This window comes from Lontra canadensis, unplaced genomic scaffold (assembly GCF_010015895.1).
Source record: "Lontra canadensis isolate GAN:19392208 unplaced genomic scaffold, GSC_riverotter_1.0 scaffold38, whole genome shotgun sequence".
NCBI classification, from domain to species: Eukaryota; Metazoa; Chordata; class Mammalia; order Carnivora; family Mustelidae; genus Lontra; species Lontra canadensis.
This window is the reverse complement of record NW_022631032.1, coordinates 12,184,683-12,201,691: the sequence shown is the minus strand read 5'-3', so window position 1 is coordinate 12,201,691 and position 17,009 is coordinate 12,184,683. Positions and strand designations below refer to the sequence as shown.

General features: G+C 36.0%; 1 protein-coding gene across 3 annotated transcripts in view; it reads left to right on the top strand.

Annotated features, from left to right (window-relative positions):
* Positions 1-17,009, top strand: part of PPP2R3A (protein phosphatase 2 regulatory subunit B''alpha) — a 213,593-nt gene that overhangs the window by 135,988 nt on the left and 60,596 nt on the right. For all 3 annotated transcript variants that reach the window (XM_032869638.1, XM_032869639.1, XM_032869641.1), the window contains 4 exons: positions 6,932-7,018; positions 11,364-11,520; positions 13,879-13,927; positions 14,744-14,833. In XM_032869638.1, coding sequence (XP_032725529.1) covers positions 6,932-7,018; positions 11,364-11,520; positions 13,879-13,927; positions 14,744-14,833 — 383 coding nt within the window. The remainder of the gene's footprint in view (positions 1-6,931; positions 7,019-11,363; positions 11,521-13,878; positions 13,928-14,743; positions 14,834-17,009) is intronic.

The window sequence follows — 17,009 nt, the reverse complement described above, 5'->3', positions numbered from 1 at the left end:
GCACACCAGCCTGCAGTGCACGTTGCAGCCATGTCCAGCATTCTTTGTCCTAGCTCCCAGATTATCTCTGAGGCCCAAGACAAACCCCTCCATCACAGCCACACTCAAGTGAGTTAGCCCTTGCGTCTGGCTCACACACCCCCAGTAAGATTACAGGGCGATCACCTCTGAGAAAAAGCCTCTCATTCTTAGAGTACTTTTTGTTGGCTGTGAATTTATTGGATTCTGTCAAGTTACAGAATACTACCATTCTTTTTCTCCTTTCAGAACTTCATTCTTGGCTTTTACATTGGCTCTCTGTTGTAAAACTTTGTAAGTCTCTCTTTGAGCCAGAAGGTGTCACTATCTTCTAAGACTATCTCAGAAGTGATTTTTTTGCCTGTGAAGCACACCACTACTGTTGTGAAGTGCTGCCACAGTCACCCTGGTGCAGTCACCCTTGTTTCTCACTTGGATTACTTCTACTTGGTCTCCCTGCTTACACCTTCATTGCCTACAGTGGTCTCCACAAAGCAGAGTAATCCTTTGAAAATGTTAGTCAGTTCATGTCACTCCTCTGTTCAAACCCTCTAGTGGCTTCCCATCTCACTCAGAGGAAAAGCCAGAGTCCTTGGTAAGACTCCCCATAATACACACACACACACACACACACACACCACCACCACCACCCCCCTTACAACCTCTGCGGCTCTCGTCTCTCCTGTTACCCTGCCCGTCAGTTACTGTGCTTCGCTCACAACTGCATCCTCTCTGTTACTGGAACAGACTAACTCCACTTCTGTCTCAGGTGCTTTTCACTTCTTTCCTCTCCCTGAAATTGCCTCTGCAGATATCCACATGACTTCTTCCTTTATTTACTTCATTCCAACTGTGCATTCAGAAATTCCCTTTTTAGTGAGGCCTTCCCTAAACACCCTTTACCTTCTTCATCCTTCTTCTCCCTCTGTCCCCTCCCCCTACACTCTCTATTCATTTGTTCTACCTTATTTTTCTTCTCAGATTTTATATCATTTAATATTTTAAAGCTTAAAATCTCCTTCTCTATGATAGAAACTCCACTGAAGCAGGGAATTTGTCTATGTTTTTCACTACAGTATCTCCAATACCTAGAATAGTGCCTAGCGCATATTAGATAAACAGTATGTATTGAATAAATAAATGAAATTATCTTATGCTTAAGAATCCTACACATTAACTCTGGCTTAAATTCAATAGGGAATTATTGGGTTCTAATTGTTGATTGTTCTGTAAACTCAGGGCATGTTAATAGCATAATTGAAAATCTTAAGAGCTAGAAAAGATCTTAGAGATAATCCAGCCCAACCTTCTACGAATTCAGAAAATACTCTCTGTAGAGGAACTTTTTATTGGAATTTATTCTTAGAAAAGATGTTAAATAACAGAGTTGTAAAATAGAGATAAATTTTCTTTCTCTACACTTTTTATTTTGGTATTTGTTGAAGTACCGTGGACCCATGATGGTCTGTGTCATCTAGCAAGTGGTCCCCAGGAATTTTTAATTTCAGGGTGAAAAGCCATGAAACAATTTTATTCACATATAATTCACATTTTCCTAGAAATTCTATTATGTTAATCATTAAAGAGAACTAAATTGGTCAATTAACAGGATATAATTAATTATCTCTGCTGACATATATTCATGGTGTTTGCATATTATTTATATTTTTAAAACTCATACTCTGTTATTATTATGCTGTTTTATCCTCAATTCACAAAAATAAATCCATTACTCAGAAATAATTACTAAATTGTAAAATACTTGGAATGAAATATTGCTAATAGGGCAATTCAGAATAGCATCGTAACATAAATAGTAAACAAGATCCCATTGAGAATATAGAATGTGAATCTCTGTGTACTAAGATAAGTGTATCTATTGTGATAACCTCATAGTATCACCTGAAAAAGGAAAATGCAAATAAAAAGTATTACATGAATATCTGGAAACAGGATTTTTTTTTAAAGGACTGGTTGTCTTTTCTCCTATTGCCTCTTCTGTTGTGAAATCTGGTCAAATAATAGTATGAAGTCATTGGAACTTGTGCATTACTTCAGAGTACAGTTTTTCCAGAACAAATCAAAATAAGTTTTCTAGTATGAAATTAATGAATGTTGTTAATGGCGTAAAAGCGAATGACAGAGGCATCGTTCTCTATCTTGTTCAGAGCAAAAACTGGTAAGTTCACACTTTCTTAGAAACTTAGCCTCAGGGGCGCCTGGGTGGCTCAGTGGGTTAAGCCGCTGCCTTCGGCTCAGGTCATGATCTCAGGGTCTTGGGATCGAGTCCCGCATCGGGCTCTCTGCTCGGCGGGGAGCCTGCTTCCCTCTCTCTCTCTCTCTGCCTGCCTCTCTGTCTACTTGTGATCTCTCTCTGTCAAATCAATAAATAAAATCTTTAAAAAAAAAAAAAAAAAGAAAAGAAACTTAGCCTCAGAATTAAAGATAAATATCTCAGAAAAAGCAAAATTAATTAGTCATTTGACCCTATCAATGTTATATAATCTCAGTGGCATATAGTATAAAATAATACATTTTTTTTGTTGGCATGCTAGAGTTTTTTATCAATTTCACTTTAGTCGGAAGAAACTACTGACACAAAGGATGACTCAAATACTAGTTTTAGTGTGGCACTCATATGGTGAAAAGTTGGGCAACTTTTATTTTCTGTTTATCACTGGAAAACCTATGCCATAGGAAAAGACTTTTCATTTGTTTGTTTAGTTAATTATTTTGTCAGCTATTTCCAGACTGGAAAGACAGAGCCCCAACTATGCATACAGCAAAAAGAATATCACTACCCATATAAGAGAATGCACCTAAAGTTACACCATATTCTCCTTTATTTCCAGAGACAAGTTGGCATTTAAGAAATAAGTCTCTTGATACTGAATGAAAATGAAAATTGGAAATACTAACAAATTATAGCCCTTGAATTTGCAGTTTTGCATGCTGTGTAAAGAAATTACCAGTGAATAAAAGAATGCTTATCCTAGCTGGCATATGCTGACTTTTTTGAGGAAAGGGATGCTCATGTGAGTTTTTAAAATAAACAATGAGCTTGAAAATACTTCTTTGTGACACTGGTAATGGCAGCAAAGACATTTCTCTGGCGTGCTCAGATGGTATCTTAGTGATAGCTTCAGTGTCTTCATTGGCCTGAAGCCATCACTTTAGGCTGAAATGCCAGGATTTTAATTGTTGAGGACAAGGTACTGATATTTCTTGAGATGACTAAACTGTGGTGGAGACTGCTCATCACCAACAGCTTGGCTCTTTCCCCTTGAGAACTTTTCCTCTTGATAGAGAAAGGAGGAAATTTGTATTAGGTAGATTTTTTTTTTAAGTCCAAATTCTGCAGAGGACCATGGAGAAATACTTTTCGGAGCCATACTAGCCAGAGGGGATCAAGGATCTTTTTACCACTCCCTGCCAGGTAGAAGAACAATGCTTCCAGCATTTGAGAATGTTCATCTGCATAAATTACCTACAATGAGCCATCTCTGTAATTTTTGTGTCCACATCCACTCCACTTGTCAAAACTTGTCTGACAGCTACCAAACACTTGCTCAAATTTCTGGTGACCTACACTTGTGAATTAGAGGTTTCCAGTTCAGTAGTTAGAAGGAAAAAGAAAGGAAACTAATTTAAAATTCAGACTATCAAGGTGACTAGAGATCCCTTGGTAAAAAATTATCAAATTTCGTTCCACTCATTGGTAATAAACAATTATTCTTACTATTAACAATTCTTTTTAAAAAATTGCTATTTAAAAACTGGGATTAATTTCTTTTTTATTTACCTAAAAGTAGTAGAACAAAATTAGGGGGAAAAAATCAAGGGTAGATGTAGAACCAAGCAGCCACATGTTCTCACCACTAGATGGTGCCACTACTTCAGTAAGCTAAAATGCTGACTCAGTAATGTGGATACCAATAAATGTGCTGATGAAGTGGGGCTACTGAATAGATTTAGACTATGGAAAAATGGACTACAAGTACATTTTTTCATATTATTAGATAAGTAAGTTAGCAGAGGCTAAAAGTAGAAAACGTTTAACAGTCAAAACATTTGTGAATTTTAAAAATCTGTCAAAAAAACAAAAAATGAATAACAAAATAAGCAAAAATAAATACAGATCAACGCTGTATCATTTTAAGTGTAACACGGTACCTCCATAAATAATATAAAATATTTGAGGCATATATAAATATAAAATTTTGGTAGATAGGAAACTTAGATTTTAGATAAATTTATATTTAAAATCAAATACTAAGGGTAAAAATATAATCATATTCAACATAGAAAATTTTGGTGTAATGATATGTTTTGAAATTGACTTTACTTGAGAGAGGAGCCATGGAACTATGATAAAGGGTATTCTTACTGTTTATTTTCATATATGTAATTTCTGTGCTAAAATTCCTCCATCTTTATTATATGAACTTTGATTAAGGAGGACACATGAGGTAATGAGCACTGGGTATTATATAAGACTGATGAATCACTAACTTCTACCATACAAATTAATTGTATGTTAATTAATTGGATTTAAATTTTAAAAATAAAATTAAAAAATTTCTGAAACCAATAATACACTATATGTTAATTGGATTTAAGTTTTAAAAAAAAAGAATACACTGTTGAGTAAGATACCATGGGTTTGAACTGCATGGACCTCTTATATGCAAATTTTTTATAGCACTGTAAATATTTTCTCTTCCTTATGATTTTCTTAATATTTTCTCTAGCTTACTTTATTATAAGAATACAGTATATATAGTACATATATAATATACAAAATATGTGTTAATCAACTGTTTACATAATTGGTAAGGCTTCCAGTCAACAGTAAGCTATTAGTAGTTAAGTTTGGGGGAGTCAAGTTATAGTGGATTTTCAACTGTGCATGGCTGGGGGTTGGTAGCCCTAGCCCATGAAATCTTGTCATTTGCAACAACACTGATTGACTTTGAAGACATTATGCTAAATGAAATAAGTCAGAGACAAATACTACATGATCTCTCTCATATGTAGAATCTTAAAAAATAAAACCAAGATAAAGAAAACAGATTGGTGATTGCCAGATGCAAAATGGGTGAAGAGGGAGTCAAAAGGTATAAACTTCCAGTTATAGAATAAGTAATAATGGGGACATAAAGTAGAACATGGTAACTGTAGTTAATACTATATATACTATGTATAATTAATACCATATATAATGTAGTAATATAAATATATTGCGCATTTGAAAGTTGCTAAGAGCGTAAATCTTAAAAGTTCTCATCACAAAAAAAAATTCCATAACTCTGTATGGTGGCAGATGTTAAGGGGACTTTCTGCAGTGATTATTTTGCAATATGTACAAATATCAAATCATGTCTTACACCAAAAAGTGATATAATGTATATCAGTTATTCCTCAAATAAAAAAGTATATCAAGCAATTGTTAACCATCTGATATGCAGAGCACAGTATCAAGTACTGGGTTGCAAGTCAAGAAAGATCTGGTACCTTGGAGTTTGGAGGTGATGATGGTCCAGTTGCACCAGTGTCTAGAATAACCCCGTAGGATGAACTGAAGGAGACTCACATGACAGTTGAAGCACAGAAGACAGAGCTCTGTCCCTGTTCTGACGCTTCCTGTGGAGGTAGCAGTTGAGCTAGATTCTGAAGAGTCAGGAGTTAGCACTACTATAGGATATGGAAGACTGGGCAGTGGAAATCTGGGCCATCATTCTGAGGATGCGTTTTCCCTGCTCTGCTTGAGAATCACTCTCTTTGCTAAGAAATCCAGAAGAGGAATGGTGGTTTAGTCCCTCATTAGGCCTACTCTTTGGAGAGATGTCCAAATGTTTTCCCTTTTTTGTTCTTGCCCTAAAATAACTTTTAAAAAGATCTAACCTCTTCCATGATAAAACCACCAAGGATACAGGAATTCTATTAGATAATCAAAATCAAAGGCAAAGTGTCAAAAAAAAAGAAAAACTGCTTATGATGAGCACTTGTTGTTATATGTAAGTGATCAATCACTAAATTCTCCTGAAACCGGTATTACCCTATATGTTAACTAACTAGAATTTAAATAAAACCTTGAAACCAAAAAGATATAATGCTTCATTTTGGAAGGAAAAAAAACAAAACTAGTGGGTCATAGGGAAATTAAATGTGTAGGCATAACCCCAGGTAAAACTGACTAGGCTGTGGCCTCCTCCCTCCAGGATAGCAGCCTTGTCTTCCTTCTCCAATCCTCCACTACACCACAGCAACATGTCATCAATCTCAGACACATTTGCTACCCATTCCCACATCTCTAATCCTGTCCAGGGTCTTCTCCAGAGTTTCACATCTGTTATTAAACTCTTTAAACACTAGCTAATAACAAAATTGCTCATGCCCAAGTAAGGACTCAGTATTAGAGTTATCACAGATGTATTTGAGTTTCCAGAAAGAGTCTGGAAGACAAGAAGTCTTTAAGAGTCCAATGAATAAGGCTATAATAACCAGAATAATGCCGTCTTTAATCGTACCATGTTGGCAGCCATTCTTATGACCTATGAATTGTTAAACCAACCCAGTGTGTATTTCCCACCTCATTTGCCTTCCTAAAACATTCAGCCCAATAAACACTGCTTGAATCAGGCATCACTGTATAAGATGAGAGGTAAATAAAGTGACATGTAGGTAGCTGGGAAATGCAGGGCTATGAGCAAAGAGTATCTTTAATATTCTTGGAATTGTAAGGAATGTTGTGTAGATTTTTAAAATATCATTAGTTTATATTAGAAATTACACTTGCCTTAATCAGAAAAACAAAACATAGCTTGGTTCAGGAGACATTCGTAAGATGGCCTTTGGTGAAGTAAAACATATCTTCAGTGTTTTTATTTTATTTGTTTACTTTTGGAACCAGGTTATTCAGAGAATATTCTACACAGTCAACAGATCTTGGAGTGGAAAAATAACTTCGACAGAGATAAGAAAAAGCAACTTTTTGCAAGTATGTCTCTCATTGAAATTCATATACAGGGGCGCCTGGGTGGCTCAGTGGGTTAAAGCCTCTGCCTTCGGCTCAGGTCATGATCTCAGGGTCCTGGGATCGAGCCCCGAATGGGGCTCTCTGCTCAGCAGGGAGTCTGCTTCTTCCCTCTCTCTCTGCCTGCCTCTCTGCCTACTTGTGATCTCTCTCTATCAAATAAATAAATAAAATATTTTAAAAAAAAAGAAATTCATATATAAAGAACAAGTTAGGGACGCCAAGCTTCTGCCTTCAGGCTGTGATACCAAGGTCCTGGGATCAGTCCACATCAGGCTTCCTACTCAGCAGGGAGTCTGCTCCTCCCTTGGTCTGCAGGTCTCCCTGCTTGTGCGCTTTCTCTCTTCTCTCTCTCTCACAAATAAAAATTTTTTAAATTTAAAAAAAAATAAAGAACAAGTTAAATAATATTCTTATTTCATTTTTTAAAAATTTTTAAATTTATTTTCAGCGTAACAGTATTCATTGTTTTTGCACCACACCCCGTGCTCCATGAATCCGTGCCCTCTCCAATACCCACCACCTGGTTCCCCCAACCTCCCACCCGCCCCCCGCCCCTTCAAAACCCACAGATTGTTTTCAGGGTCCATAGTCTCTCATGGTTTACCTCCCCTTCCAATTTCCCTCAACTCCCTTCTCTCTAACTCCCTCTGTCCTCCATGCTATTTGTTATGCTCCACAAATCAGTGAAACCATATGATAATTGACTCTCTCTGCTTGACTTATTTAACAAATATTTGAGTGCTTATTGTATACAAAGCACTTTGGCTACTTTCAGTCATGAAGCATTTACCAGATACCTGGGATGTGTTGGGGAGAACAAAGATGAATAACAAGGGATTTTTATATCAAGGTACATGGACTAAAAGAAAAATGCACAGTCACACCTGACGAAAATTTTCACAGAAATGGGTAACAAATATGCAGGGAAGGCCTCACAGAAGGCCTGGCATGCGGTCTTAATCTTGGAGGGTATCGGAAGTTTATCAAAATAAAAAATTAGAAGGGGATTCCAGATAAAGGGAGCAACATAAGCAAAGCCCCAGAAGCATGAAAGTGTCTACAGTCTAAGAACAGTCTAAAGCAGCCAGTGGCTCTGCAGAGAGTAACCAGTGATACAGCCTCAGGGTGAGATGGGCTGGGTTAGGAAAGGCCTTGCAAAAGGAACAGAGGGGTTGCAGCTTGATCCTTTCAGTAACAACTCTTTATCCAGCTCCTACTAGAGTGGAGAAAAATACTAAAAAGTCCTTTTAAGAAGGAATACTTTCCATTCAATTATTTTATTTATTTTACCAAATAAGAGAGAAAGTGTGTAGACCACTAGTGGGAGCCTTTTACCGAGATAATCCTCATGCCTGATTGTTCAAGCTTCCATTAACCTCAAGAAAGAATTGTTCATACTTGAAAGGAAAAGAAATATTTTATTTTCAATGAATCAAACTAAACGAAGCTTAGGCTAATAATATAGCCTTATATACTCTTTATTTTTCCCTGTCTTCATCTGGGACAAAGTAATGAAGACTTGGCAAAATTAGCAGCCCATAATTCATATAAAAACCTTTTGTATTCCAAAATGAATAGTAATTATCCTGCCTCTCTCAGTAGGTAACATGGGATGGGATGGGTTGAGATGGCAGTAATTCCATAAAAGAGGCCTTCCACCTTAAGAATGGTAATCCCTCATATTCCCGAAGCACATTATAGTTTGTAACAGTTTCTGGCATTATTGTAATACATATTTCTTAATTGATAAAATTTGAGGTGCAGATATGGTTGAATGACTTAGATAAGATCACACAGCAAGTAAATGGCCAATCTGGAAACAGAACTCAAGTGTTCTTATTAGGGCATCATTTAATTTTTTCCCCTCTTCCCTATTCCTCTCCCACTCTTTGTATTAGTACATTATTCATGAATGTATGCTCATGATTTATATGCTCATAAAGCATTCAAATAATATGAAAATATCTAGAATAATCAGCAGAAGTCACTACCTACCTCTTCACCCTACAATTTCATTCTCTTTCCCAGAGGGAACCCATCTATATTATGGTTTTATTCCCTTATATGTATACATGGAGTAAACAGTTTTATTTTGTATGGCTGCTTTTTTGAGGTGGTTTTTTTTTTAATATATGAGATAATTTTGTTAATTTGTTTTTTTTTTCCACTAACAGCATATCTTAACAATCTTTTCATTTCCATGTATATAAATCTTAACTGCTGCATCATCTATGGCGTGGCTCTGCCGTAACTAAATTACATATTCCCCTACAGAGGATGTTTAAGTTGTTGTCAGGTTTTTCCTATTTGCAATGATGCAGTAAACATCCTTATACTTTCCTTCTGTGTGTACATAGGTAAGAATTTTTCTAGAATAGACTACTGGAGGGGAAATCCTGGATCAAATGGTATATGCATTTTCAGGGTTTTTTTTTTTTTTTAGATTTTTTATTTTTTAGTAATCTCTACACCCAAAGTGGAACTCAGATGCACAACCCCAAAATCAAGAGTTGCGCGCTCTACCAACTGAGCCAGCCAGTTGCCCCAGTGTGGTTTCCAGTTTGATAGATCCTGCCAACTTAGTCTCCTGAAAACCTGTACTAGTTCATACTTACACATTCATCAATAGCACAAGTTTTCTGTCTTTTTCATTTTCTGATAATCTAGTAGGGGAAAATGAGAGCTCCTTCTCAAGATTTGTTTTATTGTATGTATTCTCCTTTATATATATTAAAGAGCATTTTATAAAATAAAACATTACAAGCAATGTTTGGAAAACAGAAAAATCATATTTCATCACCCTAATACAACTAATAGCATTTTTGTCTAGGCTCATATAAATGTGCAGATTTTAGGATTTTACAGAATTCTTATTATGTGTAATCTTAACCCATATTTTGCATTTACCACATCATGGTTTTCCTTTGTTTCTGTGGAGTCTTTATAATTTTTACTGGCAAGAGAATCTTCCATTAAGACGTTTTACTGTAGGGCGCCTGGGTGGCTCAGTGGGTTAAGCTGCTGCCTCCAGCTCAGGTTGTGGTCTCAGGGTCCTGGTATCGAGTCCCGCATCGGGCTCTCTGCTCGGCAGTGAGCCTGCTTCCCTCTCTTTCTCTTTGCCTGTCTCTCTGTCTACTTGTGATCTCTCTCTGTCAAATAAATAAATAAAATCTTAAAAAAAAAAAAAAGACGTTTTACTATAATAGTTTATGTTCTCAACTTGCCAGAATTGGTTTCCCAGTATTTACATTTTGGAACATAATTTATCGTTGAAGCAATTTATTTGCGTTATGAAACAGTCACCTCTTTCCCTTGTAATATTTTTCACCTTGAATTCCATTTTATCTTCCAATAATATTGACACTTTCTTTTGTTTAGATTTAGCTAGCATATATTTGTACTTCTTTTAAAACCGCCTTTTTAAATTTTATTTTAGTGTTATCTCTTACGGATAGCGCATACCTAGATATGTTTTGGGGTGGTTGGTTTTTATACTCAATCTGAAAATACTTTAATATGGACACTTAATTCATTTACATTACTGTGATTATTGATCTGTCTGATCTGATTTCTGCCATCTCATTTTGTTTTTTCGATTTCTGAAGGTTTTTTATGGCTTCTTATGTCATTCTTTCTGAATCTTTCATTTCTGAAAACATCTTCATTTTTCTGCCCACTTGTATGATAATTACAAGAATTGTAAGAATTCTGGGTTCAAAATTATTGTTTCTGGTGTTTTCCATAGGGACACTCAGTGAGTCAGGGGAACCCCAGGTTAATTTCCAGCACAGGACCCTGCAGCTCCATCCCTATGTCTTCTTTGCCAGGCCACCACACATCAAAACGATGCTATGTATAAGTCACCTTCACAGTAAACTTGATCTCATTACAAAGCCAAACCCTATATGTGGATTTCTACTCTACATAATAGAATAGATGCTCACTCTTCATAATTTTGGAAAGTTACAAGCAGTGTCAGTTTATGACCATGTAATTCAGCCTGTTGTCTAATTGTTCTGGCTTGCTACTCTGGGGACCTTTGATGGGCTACAGTCTCCTTGGTAACAGTCCTTCCCTTTCCTTGCTTTTAAATCCTCCACCGCATCTAACCCTTTGCTAAGCATAATACAGAACTCATAAATGCTTATAGATGGATCATTTGATTAAAGTTTGGAAGAGGTTCCTGGTTTGGTACCCAAACCAAAAATTTTGGGCGCCTGGACCCAAAATTACTAGACCATATAACGGCCAAAGCTGGTTTTCATAATTTTAAAATAAATTAATCTTTCTCTTCATACGATTTCAGACTCTAGCCCTTTTGGAAGAAGAGGAAGATATAAACCAAATCACAGATTACTTCTCCTATGAACATTTCTATGTTATTTATTGTAAATTCTGGGAACTAGATAGTGATCATGACCTCTACATCAGCCAGGCTGATCTATCTCGATACAATGACCAGGGTAAGTGTTTTATACGTGTTAAAACTTAGCTATTTTGAAAAAGGCAAGAGTTATATGAACTGTTATATGAAAGATAAATTCCCATTTCTTAAATTCTTTATCTAATCAAGTCCTCTTTAATGAACCAAGAATTTTTAAGTGGGAATGGGTGAAGGTATTAATTTTTTATTTAGAAAGCAAGTATAGGAGAAGGGACTTAGAGTAAGTAAGCAATTGGAGTCTTTGTTTTGATTAATTGCTGAGTCTTTATAGTGATGTTTATTTTCTAATGATGAATTGAATAAGATTCATACCTATGTAAAGTTTATTTGAAAGAGAATATATATATACCCTTATAAATTTCCCATTTTACAGTGTTTATGAATAGCCAAGGATGAAAATGTTTCTAACTTGACATTGTTTTCCAGGAATCATAAAAACTTACTTTTTGGAATTTAGTTCCTGAGTAAGTATTTTCCCTGCAGATGAATTTTGTGTTCTTTCTTGTATCAGAAAGCAAAAATGTCACATATCACATGATATTACCACCTTTGCTTCATTTTTACCAATAGTAAACTTAGAAACTATTACCTGATGATTTACTGTTCTTCACCAAGCACCAAAATACATTGACTTGTTTTTTTTCTCATAAGATTTTCCCTGACCTATTCTTAAATGTCTTCTCAAGCACTGCTGATTTTTTTAAAATCAGCCTTTAGCCTTTTAGATGTAGCAAAGTACAAACCTTAAACAAATGCGTTGAATTTCACTGCTGTTATTTGGTATATCTGTGATTAACCGTTTATATCTTAAGAAAAGGCTCGTTCTATATGATGTCAAGTTTCATAGAACTTTCCATATATAAGAAAGAGTTCTCCCTCTCAATTCTCAGGTCCCACTAAGGTATCAAGAGAAAATACTCATGTGTACTTATTGATAAACAAGCAGTACTTGTTTAGTACTCTACCCCCTTGTTCAAGTAGTTGTAACCTTCCTGTCACCAGAATAACACAAAAATGGAAATATTCACAGGTGTGTTAGGTCAGCTTTATTAGCTCTGCACCTTCTAATCACCAGTGACCAGATCATCTATGTTAACATATGGTCATGCAAAACCTTACAGGCTCTAAAGCATGCTCTCTGGCTGATATACCATAATTCTCACCAAGTCCCAAAATATTGTATATATACACCTAGGCCTGCATAATGAAGGTGTCACTGAGACCACCTAATTGCTGGTACACCTACCTGTCCTAAATGGGACAGCATGATCTTCAATTTTAGGCTAAACTTTCCAAATTTAAAAAAGACCTTTTTTTTTTTTTAATTAAATCCCATGCCTTTCCTATACAGCTCTCTATTTGTCTATCTAGTACAAATTATTAACCCCGTAAACCAATGTTCAACAAAGTATAGAGGGTCCTTATATAAGCTTTTTGGCCAGACATGGCTCTTCTGACCCCCATATTCCTAACATCTTCAGCCAAACTAATTTTACCTTGGGCGGACTCTAACTAACTCTACCTAACTCTGTGCAGAAGAATTAGATGCTGGTAGCTACTAACTCTCTAATGACTCATCCCTTGTTTTGAAATTGTAGTATACATGCCATTGCCTGGGGCACTTAAAAGAAAGATTCCTGTCCTTACCAAATCCATGGGTCTGAGCCGTACTGGCATATCCTTTTAGTTAAAAGTAAAGCCTTTGGTTATTTTGAACCAATAATGAGGTACACTGCTATAGATTCTCTAGGATCTATCATCAAAAGTAGTATACTGTCTAAAGATAAAATTGTATCTCTCTCTGAGTAAAACTTACTGATGGAATTTCTCAAATGATATATTCTGTTATGTTCTGGACTTATATGGAATAAGAATATTAGAAAAGTATGTTTGTGGTATGTTTAGGTATCTTTATAAAATTCTACTTGAAAGCATTTTCTGTTGTTTTACTCAAAGTCCCTTATATTACGAGCTGCCAGTCAGTTCCCCTTGAATTTCATGATAGGATAAACTTTGTCTTGTTTTAGAGGAAAAGTTGTCTTATTGGATAAGAGGATCAATACTAATTCTATACGTTTTTGTCTTCGTTGTCCTGATGTTCAGAACTAATTTGGCACTCAGCTACGGTAATACATCCCAGCTATCAGGCATAATCATTTGCCTGTTCTTTTTTTTTAGTGACTGATTACTTAATTATGCCGCCTCATATTCTTTCAAAATATAAATTATACATAGGTAAAAACTTAAATACTCCTAACCTCTCATTATGGAAGACTATTATGTTATAGCTTGTTGCTATTGAAAAGAAATTTGCCAAAAATATTGCCTTTATGCAACATGTTTCTAACTCGCTTTGTACCCTTTTGTTTACATTTAGCTTCATCAAACAGAATTATTGAAAGGATATTCTCTGGGGCAGTAACAAGGTAAGAAAAAGCATCTGAGTTTAAAAATGAATTACGGATGTGGAACCTGAGTGGTTCAGTGGGTTAAATAAGCCTCTGCCTTTGGCTCAGGCCATGATCTCAGGGTCCTGGGATCCAGCCCCATGTTGGGCTCCTTACTCAGCAGGAAGCCTGCTTCTCCCTCTCCCACTCCCCCTCCTGCTCTTTCTCTTTCTCAAATAATGAACTCTTTAAGGAAAAGCGAATAAATTCCAGGTAACACTTTAGCAGTCTTATTTGAGCACGGCTTCCTGCACACTGTGGCTTCATACAAGACAGTAGTGATTCTTTAATTTATGGGCATTAGTCCATTAAATACAGGTAACAGTATTGGTGATTATTTGCATTCATATTGGAAACCAGACTGCTTTCTTCTTACCTGCATATGTCTTCTGGTTTCACCCTCCAGGCCTTTGCAAACAATATAGGCAATGGAAGGGACGCTCTTTGTTAGGTTTCCAGCCTTCTAATTTTTCTTTGACTTAATTTCCAAAGAAAGATGTTGCTTTAGAGGCGCCTGGGTGGCTCAGTGGGTTAAAACCTCTGCCTTCAGCTCAGATCATGATCCCAGGGTCCTGGGATCAAGCCCCACATCAGGCTCTCTGCTCAGCAGGGAGCCTGCTTCCCTCTCTCTCGCTGCCTGCCTTTCTGCCCACTTGTGATCTCTGTCTGTCAAATAAATAAATAAAATCATTTAAAAAAAAAAAAAAGGATGTTGCTTTATTTCTTAGTCTGTCATCCTACTAAATTTATCTGAATGATTGCTTAGGAAACTTTATAACCATGTGTTTTCTTCAGGGGAAAAACAGTACAGAAAGAGGGAAGAATGAGCTATGCAGACTTTGTTTGGTTTTTGATCTCTGAGGAGGACAAAAGGAACCCAACCAGGTATGACTTTTTTTTTTTTAACTTAAAATCAATTAATTAACTTACAATGTATTATTAGTTTCAGAGGTAGAGTTTAGTGATTCAAGCTGGTATGACTTCTAAGTTTCCTTTGCCAGGAATGTCAAACACTTGAACAAAGCTTAAAAAAGTCATGATGTATACTCAGTGGATGCCATCTTGACCTAGGAGCACCAAGATGAATTAGACTTAGTGTCTGCCCTCTCAACTCAATGCATAGTCACAGCATATCAAGAGAAGTGCTTTTACCCCCAGAAACAAAGGTGAAGTGACATGTGAGATGGCCCTAAGAGTTAAGTAGGACTAGGAAGCTTTTATATGGAATGTGGGACTATATATTAAGAGTTTCCATCTTGATGGTTCAGTAGTAAATTAGAGAGGGTACGAAACAAATTGTGGATGACAGTTATAGACAAATTAGAATCATCTCTCCTTTCCCTTGGCACACTCAAACATACCTTGATTTGTAGTTGTAAACATACACATCTGTTTCTTGCCACTAATCTATCTCTAATTTAAGCCAAAATCTAGGTCCCTCTCTTCTTTTATTCCCAGCTTGTGTTAACACAGTACCCAGCACATAATTTGTGCTTAGTACCAAGGGACAGAGAGGCTACAGTCCTTGGTGCTGCTTGCTAGTATAACTGCCTCAGCTGTCTGTATGTTGGGTCTAGACATTACCTAAATGTTGGATACATGGTTTGGAAATCAAGGAAGTAGAAATCAAACTAAGCTGGGGCACCTGGGTGGCTCAGTGGGTTAAAGCCTCTGCCTTCGGCTCAGGTCATGGTCCCAGGGTCCTGGGATCGAGCCCCACATCCGGCTCTCTGCTCAGCGGGGAGCCTGCTTCCTCCTCTCTCTCTCTGCCTGCCTCTCTGCCTACTTGTGATCTCTCTCTCTCTGTGTCAAATAAATAAATAAAATCTTAAAAAAAAAAGAAAGAAAACTAAGCTATTTCTTGGCATCCTATTAGATTATTTTTAAATAGCTTTGTTTTCCATTTCAAAGAATAATTTTTTGTCCATTATACACAATTTAGAAAACATGGATAAGCAGAGGAAAATAAATTTTAATAATAATTCTAACACGCAGAATAAGAGACTATTAAAAGTTAGTGTATATTGTAAAGTCTCTTTTATTATATATTTTTACATACTTTTTAGATATTTAGATTAGTTCCATTGGATTAAGTCTTAATTACCATACACTCCAAATTTTTATGGAATGCTTTCCAAAACAATAGTTATAGCTAAATGGTTGTGACATCCACTACTTTTTTCACTAACATAAATTCCCCAAAATGGAATTGTTAAGTTAAAAGGGTATAGATATTTTTAATGGCACTTACAAAAATTATTAAGTTGCTCCTTCGAAAAAGTGTATAATTTTATACTTTTATCAACAAGGTACTGAGCATATTTCCTATAACTCCTACTAACACAGGATGTTTTCCTCTTAAAAATATTTTCCAATTTGAAAAATAAAAAATTTAATATTATTTATTTTGCATTTGATTACTAATGAGGCTGAATTTTTTTTCATATGTATTCAGTCAGTTCTATTTCATTTTAGGCAACTTGCCTTTTCAAGTCTTTTGCTCATTTCTGCTGGATTAGTTTTTTTAAGTTTATTGTGTTATCACACATACACATTAAATATTTTAAAATACAAAATACATTCAAAACCTTAATATAAAATTTATTCATAATTCCATGACCCATATTTAATGTTGGTATATATTCTTTCACTATTCCTCCCTTTCCCTCTCTATCCCCTCTCTCTCCTCCTTCTCCTTTTCCTCCTCCTTCACTCATTCTTCCTGCACCAAAAGATATACTGTGCTAAATGCTATCATACTATATAGATTTGTAACATTTTCACATAACAGTGTATTTCCATGACAATAAGTATGCATCTTTATTTTTTTTGTTATTTTTTTAAATTTTTTATTTTTTATAAACATATAATATATTTTTATACCCAGGGGTACAGGTCTGTGAATCGCCAGTTTTACACACTTCACAGCACTCACCATAGCACATACCCTCCCCAATATCCATAACCCCGCCCCCTCTCCCAACCCCCCTCCCCTCAGCAACCCTCAGTTTCTTTTGTGAGATTAAGAGTCACTTACGGTTTATCTCCCTCCCAATCCCAT